The 20,036-nt window shown below is 38.2% G+C and overlaps 1 protein-coding gene and 1 long non-coding RNA gene across 4 annotated transcripts in view; one reads left to right on the top strand and one right to left on the bottom strand.

Annotated features, from left to right (window-relative positions):
* The window catches only part of Hat1 (histone acetyltransferase 1), a 48,997-nt gene extending 32,284 nt beyond the window's left edge, over positions 1–16,713 (top strand). For all 3 annotated transcript variants that reach the window (XM_075984910.1, XM_075984909.1, XM_075984911.1), the window contains 7 exons: positions 2,367–2,546; positions 2,784–2,905; positions 3,405–3,509; positions 3,825–3,931; positions 10,617–10,768; positions 14,732–14,848; positions 16,346–16,713. In XM_075984910.1, coding sequence (XP_075841025.1) covers positions 2,367–2,546; positions 2,784–2,905; positions 3,405–3,509; positions 3,825–3,931; positions 10,617–10,768; positions 14,732–14,848; positions 16,346–16,513 — 951 coding nt within the window. In that variant the 3' untranslated portion in view covers positions 16,514–16,713. The remainder of the gene's footprint in view (positions 1–2,366; positions 2,547–2,783; positions 2,906–3,404; positions 3,510–3,824; positions 3,932–10,616; positions 10,769–14,731; positions 14,849–16,345) is intronic.
* The window catches only part of LOC142857170 (uncharacterized), a 48,559-nt gene that overhangs the window by 17,342 nt on the left and 11,181 nt on the right, over positions 1–20,036 (bottom strand). The window lies entirely within an intron of this gene.

Genomic DNA, 20,036 nt, shown 5'->3' with positions numbered 1-20,036 from the left:
AAAAATTGTTCCATAGGAACATTTTCTCATGTAACAAAGCACAGAACACTGGGACTCTAAATGGCCATGGTGAGAAAGTATGTCCTTTAAGATATTTCAAGGGGGTGGATAGATGGCTCAGTGCTCGAGAGTGCTGGCTGCTCTTGTAGAGGACTCAAGTTCTATTCCCAGCATCAACATAGCAACTCAAAACCACCAGTAGCTAGTTTCAGGGCATCTGTTCCAGGGCATCAGACCTCCCTCTTCTGGCCTCCACAGGCACTGGGTACACACATGGTGCACAGACATAGATTTTATATGAAGTTGTTTATTGAGTAAATATCTTTGAATACTGAAAGTTATATAGTCTTTCAACTTGTTTAAGGTCAGATTTGAGGGTAGTTTGCCTTTCAGCAGAAGTATGACTTGAAATCTACCAGTTACAGAGATCTTTGAAGTTGGTTTCTAAATGCAAGACAGGTAAAGTGACTCATCATGTTTCTATAGTTCCTGTCTTGCTTAGGAGATATGACATAAAGAAAGTTAAAGGTTAAAATCACAATATTGAGATTGCCCTGTAGTGATTTTTTTAATTGTGTTTTTTTCTGACATTTAAAAACGAGAATTACAATTATACTGTGCTATTTTACCCATCACTATTTTTTTTTTTAAAAAATTACCACGTACAAATCTATTGCAATTATTCCTCTTTTTAAATACTCTTATGCAATTATTGAAAATTGGGTGTCTCTTCACATTCAGTTTCAGGGAAAATATTTATAAAATAGTATATATTTTTAAAATAAAGTAGATTTATCAAATTTAATTTATTTGCAATTGAGGATGACTTGCAAGTCCTGATGTACACATTAGCAATAAAGTGTCAGCCAGAATGCTGAAAAGCCATATTTTAAGTAATAAATTATTTTTATAACCATAAATAAATCATATATGTATATATATTGGTACCAAAGCATTGAAAATAAAACTTATTTGTGACAAGCTCCATCCTTGTAGCTCTATCCTAAAATGTAACTCGGTAATAAAGTACTATTCATCTGCAGGTGCATTGCTCCTACTTAGTTAAAAGATGGTTGAAAGGACAGGAATTAGTAGCATGTTGTATTAGCCTTTTGTAGTGTATTTTGTCCTAAGCATCTTAATTTCCCTGTTTTGAATGCTAAGTAGCAAGGGTCTTGGTTTAGAACTAATACCCATCATGCATGTAAACGGTATGAAAGAGCTGCTTAGTAAGTTAACACAAAGTGTTCTTGTGTCAGTCCTTGTGGAAATAGATACAATACAAACATTACAGCTGAACTCACGGCAAACTCCATTAAGTAAAAACCTGGCCTCATTGTTGAGGAAAAAGTTTGAATAGAATGCAAGCTCATTTTGTTGAATGTAATGTCAGGCTTTTAGGGACTGTATTGAAGGATAAGGTTTTGTTAAGTTGAGACCAATTCATTAAGTTTTATTGCCTGGTGAGAAGCAGTAATACTTTATTGTAAGACTTCATCAAATATTCATGGTTAAAGAGAAGTAGTAAATGTATTCAATCAAGTGGTCTTTGGGGTTTTGAAAAGGATTATGAAGTCTGCTCAGCTGATAGTTTTCATTCATTGAGGTTGTTTAACAAGGGTAATTTTAATCTCTGAGTTTAATTTTGTTGTTCAGTCTTTTCTCTTTTATACGATCACAAATCCAAGTCTATGAAAGTTGTCACATTGTGGAGATGAGTGGATAATATAACCATTCATATGATTTTTGTATTTCCTGAGTGGAGATACTTTAGAATTTATTATCTTAGTTTAGCATATGAGGATCTTATCTGTCTACTTTGCTATTCATTTGGTCAGACTATCTAGCCTTACCACTTACTGCCGGTGATCTTTTCATGTCTGGGATAATATGGTTTCTTTGACATGTGTATAATAATAATCAGCCTTTTGTTTTGGCTTGTTAATATTGTCCCGAAGGGTGGTAGGTAATAATCATTTTACTCTTGCCCTAGATATTAGGCTACCTGCCTTCTCTAATTTGTTTTTATGTTAATGCTCATCTTGAACTTGTGTGAGAGCAGTTTGTTTATATAAAACTTACCCTTTTTCATTTTACTGCATTGCTTACTTCTTTAGCTTAATTGTGAAGTTTTGTGGTAGTTGTTGATTAAGAAATTTTTTGTTTTGTTTTGAAATATGAGGTTTCTCCCTGGTTGACCTACAACTTGTTAGGTAGAACAGGCTGGCCTCAAACTCAGAGATCCACCTGTCTCTGCTTCCTGAGTGCTGGGATTAATCACTACCTCTAAACCCTTTTAGAGAAATTAAACATTTTCAGCTAAAAACTTCATTTGTTAATTTTTTTCTTTATCCTCTATTCCTCAGGCAGATGACGTTGAAGGGAAAATCAGACAAATCATTCCGCCTGGGTTTTGCACAAACACAAATGATTTTCTTTCTTTGCTGGAAAAGGAAGCTGATTTCAAGCCATTTGGAACCCTACTCCATACATACTCAGTTCCTTGTCCAACAGGAGGAGAAGACTTTACCTTTCAGATATACAAGGTAAAAAGAAGTCTTTCCCTTCGCCTGGAACCTATATAGAATCATATATTCGGTATTTCTAGCATGAGAAAAATGGTTTTATTGGCACTAAAACCAGCTCTGTTTTGACTGTGTGTTTGTATACACATATTTAATCTGAGACTTGTAAACGTTTCCCACAGAATAGTTTTGTGTTCTGCAGGCTTTCACTTACCTCAGTGATGAGTTTCACCTGACTTTTCCTGGCTTTTTCCCTAGGCTGACATGACATGTAGAGGCTTTCGAGAATATCATGAAAGGCTTCAGACCTTTTTGATGTGGTTTATTGAAACTGCTAGCTTTATTGACGTGGATGATGAAAGATGGCACTACTTTCTAGTGTAAGTACAGTTCTAAAGCAACAGTGGACCTTATTACCTCCACAAAGCAGCATTTTAATTGTGGCAGCCCAATTATTGGGGACAGTATAATGATATTTTTCCCAGGAAAGAAAAACTATTGTTTATGGGGCTTGAGTTTTCCTTCATTATGCTTTGGGGGACTTGAGAATAGAGCTGAATTAAATGCTGTTGTCTGTTAGGGCCCTGAATGTAGGCTTAAACAGTAAAATGAGCTTTGCCTGTGTTTTCTTTTACTTGCCACCTATTCATCTTTATAATAGGCAAGTGCACTGAAGTGATGTAAAGAGGTCTGATTTGTCCAAGTTGCTGCACACCAATTAAGTGAATTGTACATTCAGAACATAGCAGGTGTACCCATTGGGCCCTCACAGAGTAGCTTGCTGACACTGAAAATTCAGTCAGAGAATGGAAAAGAAAATGGACACTGCATGGGAGCGCGACTGTAATTGACCTGCTTGGCTTTCTGTTTTATCTGCAGATTTGAGAAGTATAATAAGGATGGAGCTACGCTCTTTGCGACTGTAGGCTACATGACAGTCTATAATTACTATGTGTACCCAGACAAAACCCGGCCACGTGTAAGGTAATTGGCAGCATAACACGTGCCTTGTCTTTTATTTCAGAAGAAACTGCTGAAGTTTCCAATACTTGTTATAGTAGTGTTGATTTGTTTAAAAAAAAATCACCATTCATTGGTTATGTACTGATTTATTTTATTGTGTTCTTTAAAACTGTCTGGCAGACAGTTTCAAATTTTCAATTCAAATTTCAAATTCAAAACCAATTTTGAGTATGTTAGTAATTTTTTAAAAAGGACCAACACTTATACTATCATAATTTGATTTTTTTAACTGGTCATGTTGTGATGTTTTAATTTAGAATAATTTCTTTACTATAGTCAGATGCTGATACTGACTCCATTTCAAGGTCAGGGCCATGGTGCTCAACTTCTTGAAACAGTTCATAGATACTACATTGCATCTCCTTCAGTTCTTGATATTACAGGTATGTAACATTTTATATTACTAAAATAGCCTTTTTCAAGCATACCTTAGTAGTTTTATTTCTGTTCTAAGTGTTAGAATTCTCCTGAGGTCTTTATGGAACTAAAGGTTGCTTTTAGGTTACATTTTAGATCTTAAGCTTTTATGGAAATTGAACTGCATCCCTAACTGAAGTGAAAAAATTAAAAATAGTGAACTAAATATATATTATTTGGCGAAGTCCTGTTCAGACATACGTGCATTGCAAGTATGGTATAACTTATTTGTTCAGTTTATTTGGCAAACATTTTTATCATTTAGAAGATACCTGTGCATTAATATTAAACCATAGTGTGGTGGGGAGTAGTAATTCCTAAATAGGAGGCTTTTTTTTTTTTTTTTTGAGACAGGGCTGTCCTGGAACTCACTCTGTAGACCAGGTTGGCCTCAACCTTACAGAGATCCGCCTGCTTCTGCCATCCAAGTGCTGGGGTTAAAGGCGTGCAGCCCTACCACACAGCAGATGTTCTTTTCTTACCCTGAGTAATGTTCAGATTTGCTGTTCATTAAATTGCTGATTAATTTGGGAGTCACTGCCAGGCGTTGTGGCACATATACCTCTAATCCCAGCACTAAAGAGGCTGAGGCAGGAGGATTGAGGTCAGCCTGGACTACATAGGGAGATTCTGTCTCAAAATGAAACACAAATTTAAAAAAACAAAAACCTGGGAGTCCCTTTTTTTCCTTTCGTGTGTAGTGTATAATAGGGTTGTGTATCTTCAATATGAAAATCTGAAGTCCAAAACTTAGGACTGTTTTAGTGTGTGTGGCCAAAAAAAGGGTATTGGACCCCTGGAGCTGGGGTTAGAAGCAGCTGTGAGCCATTTGATATGGGTGCTGGGACTGAACTCAGATTGTTTAGAACAGCACGCTCCCCTAGCCATTGAGCCATTTCTCCAGCATCCCCCTCTCCACACACACCAAGCTTTTTGTTTTGTTTTTAATTTCAAAATTCAAGATTTTTTTTGAGTGCCAATGTGATACTCAAATTTCAGATTTCTAAAAAGATTTAGATTTTCAAATCAAGAATTCCGACTGGTAAACTATAAAAATACTCCAAAACAACAACAGAAATCTCAAAATACTGCAACACTTTTGGTCTCACCTATTTCAGTTAAAGTTTCGCATCCTGTATAAGATATTCATCTCCAAGGTAAATGTTTAATGTTTATTTTATAAAGGCTTGAATATGGAGCTGGAGTGTAGAAGAACTCAGTGGTAAAATGCTCACCTAGGATGCATGAAGCCTAGGGGATTCTATCCCTGATGCCTCAAAATAAGTAACTAAATAAGAATATAGATTTTGTATTATTTGAACTGATTGCTGTGTTACCCAGATTTGCTTCCATCATGTAAGTTAGGCAAGCCTTGAGCTCGAGAACCTCCTACCTCAGCCTCAACTGCTGAATCACAACTGACCTAACACTAAGATTGTTTCTAAAATTCATATTTTAACGTGCACTAAAATGGTAACTTGTTTTAAAATGATTTTCCAAAATTTTATCAAATTGTTTAAAGAAACAAAGGAATAAAAAAATTGTTGAGGGCTGGAGAGATGGCTCAGCTAAGAGCATTGCCTGCTCTTCCAAAGGTCCTGAGTTCAATTCCCAGCAACCACATGGTGGCTCACAACCATCTGAAATGAGATCTGATGCCCTCTTCTGGCCTGCAAGCAGACACACAGACAGAATATTGTATACATAATAAATAAATAAAATATTTTAAAAACATTGTTGACTACGAGACTGGAAAGCTTATAAAATAAGCTAATGGGCAGGCTTTTTTTCCATACAGTATGCTGATTTTGCTTGCCCAAGAAGAAAAAAATAGAGCTGCCAGAATATGAATTGTCTTCTTTTAACAAATACTTAAACCTTTTCCCCTAAATATGGTCTAGAGAATTCCACTTTACATGAAAATTAATGCATGGGTATTCTTTAAATACTTTAAACAATAAACTAGAAGGAAGCATGTTAGGTTTTTGTTCTGTTTTTTGCTGTGGTGAGAATCAAACCTAGGGCCTTGTACATCCTAGGAAACATTTACCACTGAACTATAACACAGCTCAGCATTTTTAAAAGGGAGTTCCACATTTATGGTATTGCAATATATTTTCCTCTGACTCATTGCTGTTAAAAGGAGTTGAAACTTCAACGATAAGAAAGTAATTACTCAGCTTACTTTATATCAGAAGTTACATATGGATAGATACCTTCACTACTTTTCGTGACTTGTAATATTATCAAGACAGTACAGCCAGCTCTGTCACTGCTTTGAGCTGAGCCAAAGTTGCTGGCTTCTGTTCATTGGCAGCTTGGGCTTGGTGCTACATGAGGGGACATTTTTGGTGATTTTAATCTGGAGTTCACATAAGTAGTCTTTGTCTACTCTAGTGGGTAATGTGCCAGCAGGGGTTGTTTCTCTGAAGCCTCTTAACTACTTTTTTCTGTCTATTCTAGCCAATAAAGTCCTTGATACTTAGCACCAATTAGCAGATAAAGAATTTTCTTTCTTAAATCTCAGTGAAGAGTCATTAATAATAGTACCCTTTATTCATTGCTATGATTCATTAGAAACTGAAGTCTTTAAAGAGAAAGGCTAAACATGCTAAAAGGACGTCTGAATTTGACAACTGAGTATCAACCTTTATTTTTAGCATTCACGTTTCTTGGCATTACAAAATGCTAAAAATGCTTTGTTAGCTGCTCATTAATTTATTTCTCTTAGCTTTCATACCGTGTCCTTAAAAAGCATTAAAAAAAACTTACTGAATTTTTTACTCTAGTCATTTAGTTGTCTATTTTTCCATTATTTTATGTTTTTAACTTAATGGATCTTCTGCGGGCTTTGGGTATCCTTTTGAAATTCAGGCTGTTAGTATTGAGGTGGCCTTTGCTTCCTTGACATTTTGGCAGAAATAATTATAATTAATATTTAATCACTGGTAGCTTAGGTTCTGTTCTCACTAGATACATGTTTGGGGTGCAGTTTCTTCCACTTTATTTCTTTTAGCTTCAGTTTTATTGGCAGACAGTTCCTTATTATATTCACTGTCTTCATTTTGAGGCTATCAGTTTCTCATAGATAGCATTTGAATACTTCTCAGACTATAGATAGAATCAACAGTTTCATTGGACAGTAGAAATTGATTCTGGCTAGAGTGTATATATTAGCATTATTTAATCTACCAATAGTATATTAACAACTAATGTATTTGCTCTTTAATTTAAAGCCCCTTGTTCTGAGATATGTTACGCAAATTTTTAAAATGTTAGTGTGTACTTTTTACATACTTACGTGATTTGTGTTATTTCATTAAAATATTTTTTAATAATGTGCCATATAATACAGAGAGGCTTTTAAACAAGGTAGAATACCTAAATGCTATAAGCTGGGTTTTTTTGTTTGTTTGTTTGTTTGTTTTGGTTTTGCAAGACAGGGTTTCTCTGTATAACAGTCCTGGATGTCCTAGAACTCAGTTTGTAGACCAGGCTGGCCTCGAACTCAGAGATCCCCAGCTTCTGCCTCTAAAGTGCTGGAATTAAAGGCACCGCCACCACTGTCCAGCAAGCTGATATATTTAATGATAACTCTAGTTTTTAGACCCTATATATTTATACCCTTGAATATAGATTTATACTTCAGCAGATTTTATCTTCAGATATATTACTTTTATGTGAATGTGGTCAATGTATTTATGGTGTATACACATACATGTATGTATGCTAGGTACATATGCATTCAGAGGCTAGAGGAGGGTGTTGAATGCCCTGTTTCATTATTCTCTACCTTATTCCCTTGAGACAGTCTCTTACTAAACCTCTGGAGCTAAATGGACAGTTAGAAAGCCCCAGTGATGGTCTTCTTGCCTTTGCTTTCCATTCCAAAGCATTGGAGTGGTTAGGAGCACTGACTGCTTTTCTAGAGGACCCAGGTTCAATTCCCAGCACCCACATGGCAGCACGCACAGACACACATGCAGGCAAAACATCCATACACATAAAAAATTTTTTTAATGTATTTTTTTAAATTTTACATGTTTTGCCTGCATGTATGTCTATATGAGGGTGTTGGGTCCCCTGGAACTGGCGTTACAGACAGTTGTGAGCTGCTCTGCGGGTGCTGGGAATTGAACCTGGGTCATTTGGAAGAGCAGCCAGTGTTCTTAACCATTGAGCCATCTCTCCAGCCCCTAAAGAAATATTTTAAAAACTGGGGCTATAACTCAATACTACATCCCTTGCCTAGGATGAATGGTGCTTGTGTTCCGTAATCCTCTCCACACACAATAATATACTTAAGATGGTTGCTATTTAAAAGTTTTAATTAAAACAACTTTATTGAGGTATAATTTCTATAAATTCACAGGCATAAAGAGTACAGCTCAAAGATGGCTAGCAAGTCTGCAGCCATCACTGCAGCCCTGTGTTAGAACATTGCCAGTGTCTGTAAAGATTCACATGTCTCTTGTCTCCCCCACACCTGGTCTCCACTGAAGTCTTAGATGTGTTTGGGGTTAATGCTTTTGTATGCCATAACAGTGCTCTCCCAACTGAAGGCAAAGGTTAAACGTTTGCCCTTTTTTGTTGTTGTTTTGTTTTCTTTTTGAGAGTAGAATCTCACTGTGAAGCCCTGCCTGGCCTAGAAATTACATAAACCAAGATGGCCTCAAACTTGAGATGGACCTCTTGCCTCTGCTTCCCATATGCTGGGGTGGCTGATGTAGGCTACCCACTCTGATTAAGTTCATTTTTTTAAATGCTCAGTTGTTCTAGTACTGTTTGTTGAGAAGTATTTCTCCCTGTTGGATTGCTGTGTACCATTCTGAAAATTGACTGACCATGAGTATGATAGCTTATTAAATACTGTAATGGTCTCCGTGTCTGTCCTAATGCTAGTACCATATCATCTTGACTAGATTGTTACAGCTTTGTATTATTTTTAATGGTAACGTAAAGTTTAGTCTATGGTATAAAAGTTGAATTTGTGAAGCATGTCTTTTGCCTGGGTGCTGCAGAGAGTAAACAAGTTTATTGATGAGTTTGCAAAATGAGCACTGGCTATGGCCAGATTAACAAGAATACTCTGAGGAGGGCAGAGATGGAAAGACTGAGTCTGAGTTGAGTACCCAGTCAACACAGATGGGAGCTTATCCTTAGCACAGTCACACTAATGTGCAGCCTACTGCATAGAGACTTTCTCTTCACCCAGGCATCACTATAAATGCAAAGGTTCATAATTCTACAACAAAAAAAGAAATTCAGTTTTGTTATGTGTGTGAAAGAGTCTACATACGTCTATCTCTGCTCACTGCCATCAGCTTTTACCTTCCCCTGAATGATTCCCTGCCGTAGAAGCTGACGACCTGGAAATCTTAATGTGGCCTATCTTGTTAAGTGATATTTATGGCAAATAAGAGAAATCAACAGAATGAAGCTCCGTTGAGGGACAAGCCTGAGCAGGGAGGTGTTGCTGAAGGCAGCTGGTGCCCGGTCTGAAACAGGATCCTCGTCCTATTGGACATGGGGAAATGGAAATGTTTGAAATGATAATCATTGACACCAGAAAGTCTTATGAAGAGCTGGAGAGATGGCTCAGCAGTAAAGAGCAGTAAAGAGGCCCCGCCCCAGGTTTGATTCCCAGCACCCACAAGGTGGCTCACAATTGTCTGTAACTCTGGCTCCAGGGATCTTGTGCTCTCTTCTGGCCTCTTTGATCACAGGTGCACACGGTACACAGACAAGCATGGAGGCAAACATATACATACTCTTATTTATCATTTGTGTGTATGTGAGCATGGACATGTGTTGAGATCGGAGGATAACTTTGTGGAGTTGGTTGTTTCCACCTTTAAATGGATTCTGGAAATTGAGCTTAGATTGCCAGCCTTGTGCAGAAAGTGCCTTTACCATCTCTTCAGTCTGGCATTCACTCTTAACTTTTTAACTCACGAGGAATTGGAGACACAGAAGGGGGATAATGTACCATGGTCCTATATCAGTGAATGACACAACTCTGTTGAGTATTATTTCTACCCATCTTGCTGCAATGTCGACTGGACTGCTACTTAATCTAATGTAGATGGACCATAGGAAAACAAAAGATGTGTGATATTCAGAAATGATGGAGGAAGGATCAAAAATCATGTCCTTACTTCAGTGTGTTCTTCAAGAGTTGTTATTGGAGGGTCATAAAAGTTGTTGGGTTAAAGACATCACTGCATTTGGAGAATATGGGAGAATTTGTAGGGGAGAATAAAAAGGAGGCTTGGTCAAACACATTATATGCTGTATGAAATTCTCAAGCGATAAATAAAAGTCTTTTAAAAGAAAGTGAGAGTTGACCTTGGAATTCTTAACTACCAAAATGAATACATTTAAATTTGTCCACACTGAGTATTTCATTTCTGTTACTACTTTGACTGCAGTTAAAATGAATATGCATATGGTGGCATTCCAGCCAAACAACCGATAGCAAAGTCAGCAGCTCTCATTTCATAAGCATAGATGTCTTCAATAAAAGCATACATCAGGAATGATCTTTATGTATATAATTTTCTTTTCAGAAAATTACCTCGTTACCGAGATTACAAATGATGGTGGAATTGTGTTGGGTAAAGGCGGTATTATTTGTGTTTTTGTTTTTAGCGGAAGATCCATCCAAAAGCTATGTGAAACTAAGAGACTTTGTGCTTGTAAAGCTTTGTCAGGATATGCCCTGTTTCTCCCGGGAAAGATTAATGCAAGGATTCCATGAAGATATGGCCATACAAGCACAACAGAAGTTCAAAATAAATAAGGTATTTTTTAATTTTTATTTTGTAGGAGGAAAACATCTATTTTTTAAAGTACTTAACTATTGTAAGGACATTAAGATGTGTGGGAAGCAACAGTGGTTACATCGTAGGTTCTAAAGTCGTACTACCTGTATCTAGAACTTGGCTCTGTCATCTAGAGCAGTTTAGTTTATGGTTTTGTATTTCAGTTTCCTTATTGACAGAATGATGAGGGGATACATATTACACTGTACTAAGTATTCATTTTCCTTTTTGATAGAATAAGAAGAAAATACATTTTATGTTGTACTAAGTATAACAAATAGATCAAAGATGAGTAAAAAGATAAACCGTGCTGGCAGAATATCTTAGTGGGAGTAAAGGAGTTTGCTGCCAATCCTAATGACCTGACTTCAGTCCCCAAGACCCACATGGCGGAAGGAGAAAGCCAACTCCAGAAAGTTGTTCTGACCTCTAACATGCTCTTTGGTACAAGTGTTGTGGCACCACAAGCCACATATAAAAATGCAGTAAAGTCTTTTTAAAATGAAGCTTTTTGGATGGAAAATTTATTATATGTGTATGGATGTTTTTGCCTGCATTTATGTCTGTGCTATGTTCCTGGTGTTAAGGAGATTGGAAGGTATCTGGTCCCCTGGAACTAACAGTTGTGAGCCACCATGTAGGAACCCAGGCCTTCTAAAAGAGTAACCAGTGTCTCTCTAGTCCTAAAACACTTAAGCCATGAAGTGGGTCTACCCCTGGAGATGTATGAGTAGAAAGGTGCTAAGAGAATGTGTAATTTTCAGTTTCCACACTTTAATTTTTATTGGTTTGGGTTTGGGTTTGGGGCATGCATATGTATTCCTCTGTGCAAGTGTGAAGGCCCGAGGACAACTCCCTAGGGTTGGTTTGTTCCTTCTGCTGTAGGCTCCAGGGATTAAACTCAGGTAATCAGGCTTGACTACACATATCTTTACCCACTGAGCCATCATTTTTGTACGCTCTGTGTATTTGTTTAAATTTTATAGTAGTAAATATAGGAGTAGGAAAAACATGGGATGTCAAAGAATTTCTGTATGCTAGTACATATTCATAATCAGAGTCAGGGCACTTCATGAGAGGGACAGTGCTTTTTCACATTTAAATGAATTTTAGTGTGAAAATTCGCATTGTAACTAATAAAGTTAATGAAACTTCCTTTTGGGGGAGTGTTTCAAGACAGGGTTTCTATGTGTAGTCCTGGCTGTCCTGAATTTGCTCTGGAGACTAGGCTAGATCTCACAGAGATCAACCTGCCTCAGCCTTCCAAATGCTGGGATTAAAGACTACAACTGCCCAATGAAATTTCCTTCTTGAAGCATTCAACTTTTGAAATTCTTTTTCTCATTCGTCTTGACAGGATAGCCTTTAGTAAAATCTCTGAAGAGTGGGTAGGGATTGGATTATGAATTCGTGAGCTTCAGAGTGTTCCTGATAAGGACAAGCCATTTGATACTATTGGCCACCTTGGCTTTGAGAGCCTCATGGTTCCTGGATTTCCCTGCACCATTTTAACCCTAAGTGCAACACTTCCACTAGTTTGTATTCTTTCAGAGGCTTCTTAAATGTAACTCTTATTCAGACTCCTTTAAGCTTATTTTTTTTTCTCATTCCGCTTGGGAGATTTCATCTAAACTGTCAAATCTAGATTTTCTCCTTGAGCTTGAGAACTATAGCCAAAATCCTGCTTATTAGTTTTTACAATACAGTGTGAACTAAAACTCCCCATCTTCTGCCCTTTAATAGCTTCCTATTTAAAATAAAGAATATATATTTAGAAATAATTTATATCTATTTACTATATCAAACCTATATTTATTGAGTAATTAATAGCTCAGCTTCTAAAGTGTATATGAACACATTTTTTAACAAATGATGGTTTAACAAAAAAAAAAAAGGAAACTGTTAAGTAGGGCATGCTGAGCTCATTGTGTCTGATCTGCACCTTGATAATTTCAGCTTCCTTCCAACTTTGTGCATGTTCTTGGCTTTGCTGAGTTTCTTAAATGCCAAATCTTGCTACTCCTTTATCAGGAACATGTCTTCTGTTTACCTGGCCAGATAGTTCTTGGTTTTTCAGACTGAATTCATAAACTCTTTTAGGAAGTTGAAATAGTCCTTTCCACAGACTTCCTACAGCCTACTTCCCCACCAACAAAAATTCACAATTGAAGTAACAAACAGAAAAGGTACTGCTCCATTGGCTTCAGTATACCAAAGCTTGCTGATCTCTTCTCTCCCCTCGCCCCATTTTCCACTGCTATCTGGGGATTGAACCCAAATGCAAGGTATGTATGTTACCACTTAGCTTTATCCTCAGCCCTTTAGTCTGTCTTTTTAAGTGTTCCTGGGCACAGTCAGACCTCTTACATAAATGCTGAACTGTTGAAATCCTTAACTTTTAGAACTGAGTTTGATGGTCATCTGTCTGTCTGTCCTCTGCTCTGTAAAAATCCAATCATTTCATAGTTTCCCCAGTTACTCCTTATACATCTCTAGAGGCCTTGTCTTAGTATTCTTACTTACGCTGTTTTAGTTCCTATTTTCATTGTGTTCATTGCTTTTATTTTTTAAGGGAAAGAGAAGATTGCCTAATTTAATAACTTAGCTTTTAAAAATATTTTCTTTTTCTGTGTATGTGTATATACCTGATCACATGTATATCTCCTGTGTGCCAGGAACCTGTAGAGGACATAAGAGGCCATCAGATGTCCTGGAACTAGAGTTATAGGTGGCTTTTAGCCTCCGTGTAGGTGCTGGGAATCGATCCCAAGTCTGGCGGGGGGTGGGTGGGTGCTGGTTCAAGACAGGGTTTCTCAGTAGCTAAGGAGCCAGTCCTGGAACTAGCTCTGTAGACCAGGCTGGCCTTGAGCTCAAAGAGATCCACCTGCCTCTGCCTCCTGAGTGCAGGAATTAAAGGTATGTACCACCATCGCCTGACCATCCCAGGTCTTCTATTTTCCCAATCTCGTAGTTTAGCTTCTTCCCCACTTCTCCCCTCCGTCTCTGCCTCCACCCCTCTCTTCTTCCATCTAGGACCTCTTATGGGCTAGTGTTCCACCACTAAGCTACAGTCCTTAGTGGTTTAACTGATCTCTCTACCCTTACTTTTGCACCACTTGTATTCAGCTTTAAAATTATTTACTTAAGCCAGGTGATGGTGCACACCTTTAATCTCAGCATTTAGGAGGCAGAGGTAGGCGGATCTTTGTGAGTATGAGGCCAGCCTGGTCTACAGAGCTAGTTCCAGGATAGCTAAGACTGTTAAACAGAGAAACCCCGTCTCAAAAAGAGAAGAAGAAAAACAAAAAGAAAATTATTTACTTCAAATAAAAATTTGGGTACATTACTTTTCTTCCTATTGAAAAACTTGAGAGTGACTAGGTTGGAGTCTGTTTTTTTAACTCTGTGTGTCAGTTCTCTTCCCTGGTTTCTTCCTGTTGGTTTTTTTTTTTTAACTCCAGCAATAATAAGCTGCTCTGTTCTATGTGTATATGCATGTGCATAAGTTTATATACAGTGCGCTCCCATTTCTAGGATAATGCTTTCTTTTTCAGATTCAGCTTAGAGGCTGGGGATATTAGCTCATTGATAGAGCACTTGTCAAGGGTTTATGAGTCTTTGGGTTAGATGCCCAGATACACACGCACTCACAGGAATGAGGGAGAAAGACTGAGCAAGAACACTCGGATTTTATTTTTCATTTTCACAAGAATCCTCAGTCATTTCCCACATTCCCAGGCTGTGCTACCATCATGTCCTGTAACACTTCAGTCATTTGTTACTTGCAAAGCTACTAATCTCTTGAGAGCAAAGACTACCTTTTATTTTTCCTCTACCAGTCATTATTATTCTTTGTCCATTATAGATGTTACTATGTGCTCTTTTAGAAAAACTGTCGCTTTAATATGAAAATGTTACGTTTTTCTTGTTTCATTTGTTTAGCAACATGCTAGACGAGTTTATGAAATTCTTCGGCTGCTGGTAACTGACATGAGTGATGCTGAGCAATACAGAAACTACAGACTGGACATTAAAAGAAGACTGATCAGCCCTTACAAGGTAAGACCTTCGAGTCTCTTAAGCATCGGAGAAAGAGATTTTTAAGATTTTTATTTAATGTGTATGTATAAGTGGCAGCATGTATGTGTGTGCACTGTATGCCTGGTGCCAGCAAAGACAGTAGTAGGACATCCCCAGAACTGGAGTGAAAGGCAGTTGTGAGCTGTCGTGTGGCTGCTGAGAACTGAATCTGGGACCTTTGGAAGAGCAACAAGTGCCCTTAACCACTGAGCCATCTCTCCAGCCCTTTAACCATTATATTCTTGTCAGTATTTAAGAGGAACTAGACAGTGACAGATATGGGAAAGTGCAAATCATTCTGCTATATTGAAGAAGAAAATATTCTTCCATTAGTTATAGGACTTGAGCTATAAATGTTTTTATACCACTTAAAAACTGACATTAGGGGGTTGTTTTTCACACACACACACACACCCTTTAAAAATCTGAATGCCCAGACTCATCCCATTATTTTACTTGTTCTTTTCACATTTCTTGTTCAATTTGTCAGATATTTTTGCATGCTTTTTCTTAAAAATTTCTTCAGAAGTTGTTTTTTGCACATTCTTTAAAGCCTTGATGTGTACAGGATAGGAAATGGCTCTGTCCATAAAACCTTACAAGCATGAGAACCTGAGATTAACTCCAGAACCTACTAAAAATGCTAGTGTGGTGTTCTCTGCTTATTAATAGGAGATATAGGGGGAACTGGGGACAAGAGGATCCCTGGGGCTTTCTGGTTGGCCATTCTAGTGTAACTGGTGAGCTCTAGTAATCATTTTGCAGTAAAATAAGAATAGTTGTACATTGTGTCAGTTATCTTCAATTAATGTATTTTATTTATTTAAGAAATGTTTGCATGTATTCACTGAGTAAGACACTCTAATACTGAGTTAATACCCAGCCCTGGCAACTTGTTATTGCTTATAGTTTTGTTTCTAGTGATTTTTTTAAATAGGTCTTCTGTAGCTCAGGATAGCGTTGAGTACCAACTACGTCCGAGTGCTGGGATTGTAAGTGTGCACCATCAGTCCTCGGTCAGAGCTGGTTACCAGCCATATGTATGTGTTTGCCACCATTTGACACGAGTATAGGTCTTGTTAACTCTTTGGAAGGTTTATAGTTTTTGTGTTTCCTAATGAAGAACCTGCATAGGACAAAACTAAACACATTGCCACTGTTATTTTTTAAATTTATTTATTTTATGTGTGTGTGTGCCTGGGTTTATGCAGAAGCCTGCAGGGTTTCAGAAAAGGGTATTGGATCCCCTAGAACTGGAGTTATAAGTGGTTGTGAGCTGCCATGTGGGTACTGGAAATTGAATGCAGGCCCTCTCTGAGCAGTCAGTACTTCTAACTGCTGAGCCATCTCTAGCCCAGCTACTATTATTTTTAATATGTAAAGCTTAAAATTGTAGCTATATAAGCAAATGCTTTGTCTGAAGAAAAAAAAAGCAATTGTTTTGGGTTTTTTTTTTTTTTTTTTTTTTTTTTTTAGAAAAAGCAGAGAGATCTTGCAAAGATGAAGAAATGCCTGAGACCGGAAGAGCTGACCAACCAGATGAACCAGATAGAAATAAGCGTGCAGCACGAGCAGCTAGAAGAGCGCTTTCAGGAGTTGGTAGAGGACTACCGGCGTGTCATTGAGCGACTTGCTCAAGAGTGAAGCTCCTGCTCCCCAGAACACCTGCAGATTCCTGTGCATTGTGCTGTGAAACCTCTGATGACCCTAAAGTTATCTATTGTCCTCCTTAGTGAAATATTCTGTTTGAGAGATTGTATATTTTAAAATACTGTCTAGAGTTTATGAACATATATTGCATTAATAAAAGATGGCTGGTGAAACACCAGTGTTCTCTTCTTTAATAGTATAGTAAGTTTCTTTAATAGTATAGTAATACACCACATACCTTAATATGAGTTTTGATGTAGTGCTTTATGGCTGTAAGATAAATATTTTCAGTTTTACTATAATCTTACATTTTAGTTGTGTTTGGTGGTGGACACTTGTAATCCAGCATTTAAGGCAGAAGCAGGAGGATTTCCTTGAGTTCAAGGGCAGCCTAGGTTTCTATGTGAGACCCTGTCTCGAACAAAACCTAAAAATAAGCTGGAGAGAAGGCTCAAAGATTTAAGAGTGCTCACTGTGCAGCCATGACTGGAACTTGGATGCCAGCACCCAGGTAAGAAACTGGTTCTCCAGCACAGTCCTGTAAGCCCAGCTCTGGGAGAGCAGAAACAGGGGAGTTGCTGGAGGTTGCTGGCTTCCAGCCTAGCCAATAAAGAATAAGCCCTGCGTCAAAGAATAGTTTGAACATTCCAAAAGGCACCTGGCACCTTCCTTTGGCCTCTGTGCACACACCAACAAATAAATATCTAAAGTCAAAAACACCATACATTTTTTTTTTTTTTGATTTTTCGAGACAGGGTTTCTCTGTAGCTTTTGGTGCCTGTCCTGGAACTAGCTCTTGTAGACCAGGCTGGCCTCGAACTCACAGAGATCCGCCTGCCTCTGCCTCCCGAGTGCTGGGATTAAAGGCGTGCGCCACCACCGCCCGGCAACACCATACATTTTTAAAGTTTTGTTTTTTCCCTGTAATTAAAGCACATTTCTTTGGATGTATCTTAGCAGTCTTGATTTTTTCTGTCTGACAGTTTTCAAAGTCAGCTTACAAAATAATGGGTTTCTTTATAGCATTTTTATGCATGTGTTTGTTGGTCCTTTCCCTACTGCTGGTTCCTACATTGGAAATTAGGTGGCTATGCTTTAAATGTAAACTCCTGCCTATCTGTTTATTTGAGCAAGGAAAACCAGAAACTAGGTGCACCCTAAAACCTGTGTTTCACATCAGATATTAACCCAAAAATAGACATTAGCATAAAACATAAGTAACGTTAAGATATAACAAACATCATAAAAATACAGTCTGAACCCAGAATGGTACATGCCTATCATTCTAACACTCAGGAGGCAGAGCTAGAAAGTTCATGAGTTGAGGCCAGCCTGGGCTCTAGCAAAAGCTTATCACAATGTATAAAACACCACGTGTAATAGAAGTAATGAAGCTATCTTTCAATAGTCATTTCTAATGGAGCAAAATGAACTGCTTTATACAGAACCATGATAAGGGAAAGTAATTTTTTTCGAGACAGGGTTTCTTTGTGGCTTTGGAGCTTGTCTTGGAACTAGCTCTTGTATACCAGGCTGGCCTTGAATTCACAGAGATCCGCCTGCCTCTGCCTCCCAAGTGCTGGGATTAAAGGTGTGCGCCACCACCACCCGGCTGGGAAAGTGATGTTTAGAGCGTGCATCAGTAAACGTGTTAACATCAAAAACAAACAGGTATAAGGCCCTGGAGAGATGGCTCAGCAGTGGTGAACACGTACAGTTTACAGACCCCAGTTTAATTCCCAGCACCTATATGGCAGCTCATAACTGTAACTCCAGTTCCAGGCGATCTGATGCCTTCTTCTGGCCTCTGTGAGCACCAAGTAGGCATGTAGTTCACGGACATGCGTGCAGGCAAACCACTCAAAAAAAAAATCAAGACATTTTTTTAAAAATTGACTTATGCTATATTATTGATAGCATGTAGTATAAAATGATATATCCTAAATTTTTATGGGAAAAATACAAATAATGTGGGCCCAAGGGAATTTAACACTAGCCTGCTATGATTTGTTTAGTAAAAAGTTGAATGGCCAGTAGACAGGAGAGAATAGGTGGGCCTTTCGGGGAAGGGAGAGAGAGGAAGAGCAGGAATTGAGGTGGGTATTTCACCACCAGACTAGGAGCAAGTTGGACATGCCATGTGGCAGAATGTAGATGAATGGAAGCAGGCTAATTCGAGTTACAAAAGCTAGTTGGGAAAAAGCCTAAGCTAAGGCCAAGCATTCATACTAAATCTCCATGTCATTATTTGCAGGCTGGTAGTCCAATAAAGTCCGATGAAAAAGCTTAGTGCACTAGGCACATCAACCACACTGCATGTTAGAAAGACAGCAGGACAAAAATCTTCCAAGCTAAGTTACACCTAAATTACCTGTCAAGTCTGAGAGTCTCCCAAAAAGGTCCATAGAAATCTGAGACTAGAAAACTTACTTTGTGATGTTATTCAGGGATTTATTGGAGCGACATGAAGGTAAAAATCAAAGAGCTGGAGTAGAATCTAGCACAGAGGCAGATTATTTACCTAGTGAGATTATTTACCAGGGTCTAGCTTCAACCCCCAGTGCCAAACTTTAAAACTGAAGTTTAAAGAACAAAAAGCAAAATTAATCTGATTCCAATAAAAGAAACCTCTGGGTGGCATGTCTGAGAATAAAACGTCCAAACTGGAATAGGAAATTAGAACTCGGTGGAAGAGTACCAGAAAGCCAAAGTGCAAATGCCATAAACTAGCTGCATAGTTTGGGGCAGTAACTGCTAAGAAATGATTCTAAGTGGTTGAGGCGAGTCAGACTGGGAAAGCACAGGACAGGAAACCACTGCTTTCCATCGTAAGCATTGGAAGATGATAAGTCCACTTAAAATATAGGTACATACTGTATCCGTGTTCCTTTGATAGTAATAAAACTTTTTCTTTCTTTGGTTTTGAGACAGGTCTCACCAGGTACCCCTGGCTGGCTGTCTTTGAACTTGTTATATAGATTAAACTTCCCGGAACGCAGAGTTAAGCCTGCCTCTGCTTCTGAGTGCTTATTAAAGGTGTATACCACCACATACCTTCCTTTATGTTTAGCATTCGGAGGCAGACCAGAGAATGTCTCAGTCCACAGGTAGCTTGGTCTACACAGCAGTTAGTTCTAGGCAAGGCAGGAATACATAGTTAAAAAAAAAAAAAAGACAGTAATACAGAAACAATACTAATGATGATGATTTTCTTTGATTCTCAAATGAATCAAAGCTTATCATGTACTTTTATTGTGGGATTCCCCTCTGTATGCAGTGAATACCATCGGTTAATAAAGAAACTGTCTTGAGTCTGTGATAGGGTAGAATAGAGAGCTAGGCAGGGAAAACTAAACAATGCTGGGGAAAAGGAGGTGGAGTCAGAGAGAAACGGTGGAGCCGCCAACAGACAGGCTGGTAGGCCACAAGCCTCATGGTAAAATATAAAATACTGGAAATTCAGGCAGTGGTGGCCCATGCCTTTAATCCCAGCACTCAGGTGGCAGAGGCAGGCAGA

This window comes from Microtus pennsylvanicus, chromosome 9 (assembly GCF_037038515.1).
Source record: "Microtus pennsylvanicus isolate mMicPen1 chromosome 9, mMicPen1.hap1, whole genome shotgun sequence".
Lineage (NCBI taxonomy): Eukaryota > Metazoa > Chordata > Mammalia > Rodentia > Cricetidae > Microtus > Microtus pennsylvanicus.
Note: the sequence above shows the minus strand (reverse complement) of the source record. Positions and strands in the feature narration are given on the sequence as shown.